The 1,604-nt window shown below is 31.4% G+C and overlaps 1 protein-coding gene and 1 long non-coding RNA gene across 2 annotated transcripts in view; both read left to right on the plus strand.

Moving 5' to 3' along the window:
* Nucleotides 1–7, plus strand: part of LOC105315378 (uncharacterized) — a gene marked incomplete at its 5' end in the record, with an annotated part of 2,829 nt that extends 2,822 nt beyond the window's left edge. Inside the window, one exon of the mRNA XM_011409998.2 lies at nucleotides 4–7. Coding sequence (XP_011408300.2) covers nucleotides 4–7 — 4 coding nt within the window. The remainder of the gene's footprint in view (nucleotides 1–3) is intronic.
* Nucleotides 7–640, plus strand: LOC109590033 (uncharacterized). Its single transcript, XR_002189064.1, has 2 exons — nucleotides 7–138; nucleotides 428–640. It is a non-coding gene; the product is annotated as an uncharacterized LOC109590033 (long non-coding RNA).
* Nucleotides 641–1,604: the final 964 nt, after the last annotated feature.

Below are 1,604 nucleotides of genomic sequence, written 5' to 3' on the forward strand. Positions count from 1 at the left end.
AAGATAATTTCAGGGACAGTGATAAATGCCTTCAAGAATGTTTAGCAACATGGTTGACAGAGGATACTGAGGCAACATGGAGCAAATTAGCTGATGCTGTTAGTAAAACTGGAGAAAAAGCTGTTGCAGCTTATATAAGTAAATATTATAGTTATAAGAAATGTGACCATAATTGACAAAAGGGCCCTTATGGCAGATTTTAAAATTGATAGTTATAATGGAAATTATCAACCTGTGAGTGCTTTGTTAAACAATCATTGTTTCTAAAAGTTTCATGGTAACTTTTTGCATCCTGTGGAGTAATTTTATGATGACTGGGGCTCAGGAAGTTGGATTTCTTAGGCTAGAAAGACAAATTTCACTACCCGCCATAAGGTACCTTTTGTCAATTATGGTCACAAATGAATTACTGCTATTATTAATTCAGGACTAAGAACAGTGAAGAACAAAAGTGAACTGTAGCATCTCTCCAAAATTACAATGACACATACACAATTTAGTATTCAAAATACATGTACATTATGTGATTGATCTATTCAGACATTATGAGCACCTTCATATGCAACCTTCATGCTAGTTTGTAATGAATAATTCCTTATTAAGATAATGAAAAATGCTTGCCCGTTCTTATTTATCTAAATTGCGAAAGGGGAAGTTACCCGATTGCCTTGTGATAATTACTTGTTATCAAATGAATCACTATTGTTAAAAATTGCATCTTCATAGTGCAACATGTTTCAGAGACAGATATTAATGTGATGGAAATAACCAGTTCCTGTCACAAGTAGTCAGTGTATATTGATATTTCCTGAATAGAGTCCAAATATACTTCCATAAAAGGAAAGACATCTTGGAAATGTTGACAGAATCTTGTCTACAGTACAAACACTACACTAACTAACCTTTAACAAAGCACATATAATGATTCACTGCAGTAGTGGGTGGAAGTTCCATTTTAAAATATGTACATTACATTTACATGTATGTGTTCACAATATTCATATCTAGAGCTAAGATTAGTTCCACCCAATGGTAGATACTATTATGATATCACAGTCACTATATGATTTTATGATGATGTCATTAGTTAGTTATGGTAGCTACAGCATTAAAGTATTCCAATAATAGAATATCAACAGAATGAAGTACATGTACATGTACAGGTAATGGAACTGACTGTACACATAACTGCATGTACATGTATCTACGAAGCTTGTCTCTTCCTATCTATTTCTCAATCTCTCTCTTATAATAATTACTCTCCAGCTGTAGAATGACCTGGTTGTGTATCATTGTCATTTACTACTAGTAATTTCTACTCCTCCATTCCACTAGGTATCACTATGAGTGGATCTAACCTCTTGAGAAATGCAACAATTATAATAATAATAATAATAATAATAGTAATAATAATAATAATAATAATAATAATAATAATAATAATGTTATTAAAGCAATAAGACAAGCAAACAACACGAGTAGTTCCAAGAAAGAGAGAGAGAGAGGAAGAATGATAAAGAGTATATTATAATCACAATATCAAGTCATAATTATTATTATTAATTATTATCAGTGGGTATTATTGTGTACTTTATTATCAGACA

This window comes from Amphimedon queenslandica, unplaced genomic scaffold, assembly GCF_000090795.2.
Source record: "Amphimedon queenslandica unplaced genomic scaffold, v1.1 AMPQUscaffold_10584, whole genome shotgun sequence".
Classification (NCBI taxonomy): domain Eukaryota; kingdom Metazoa; phylum Porifera; class Demospongiae; order Haplosclerida; family Niphatidae; genus Amphimedon; species Amphimedon queenslandica.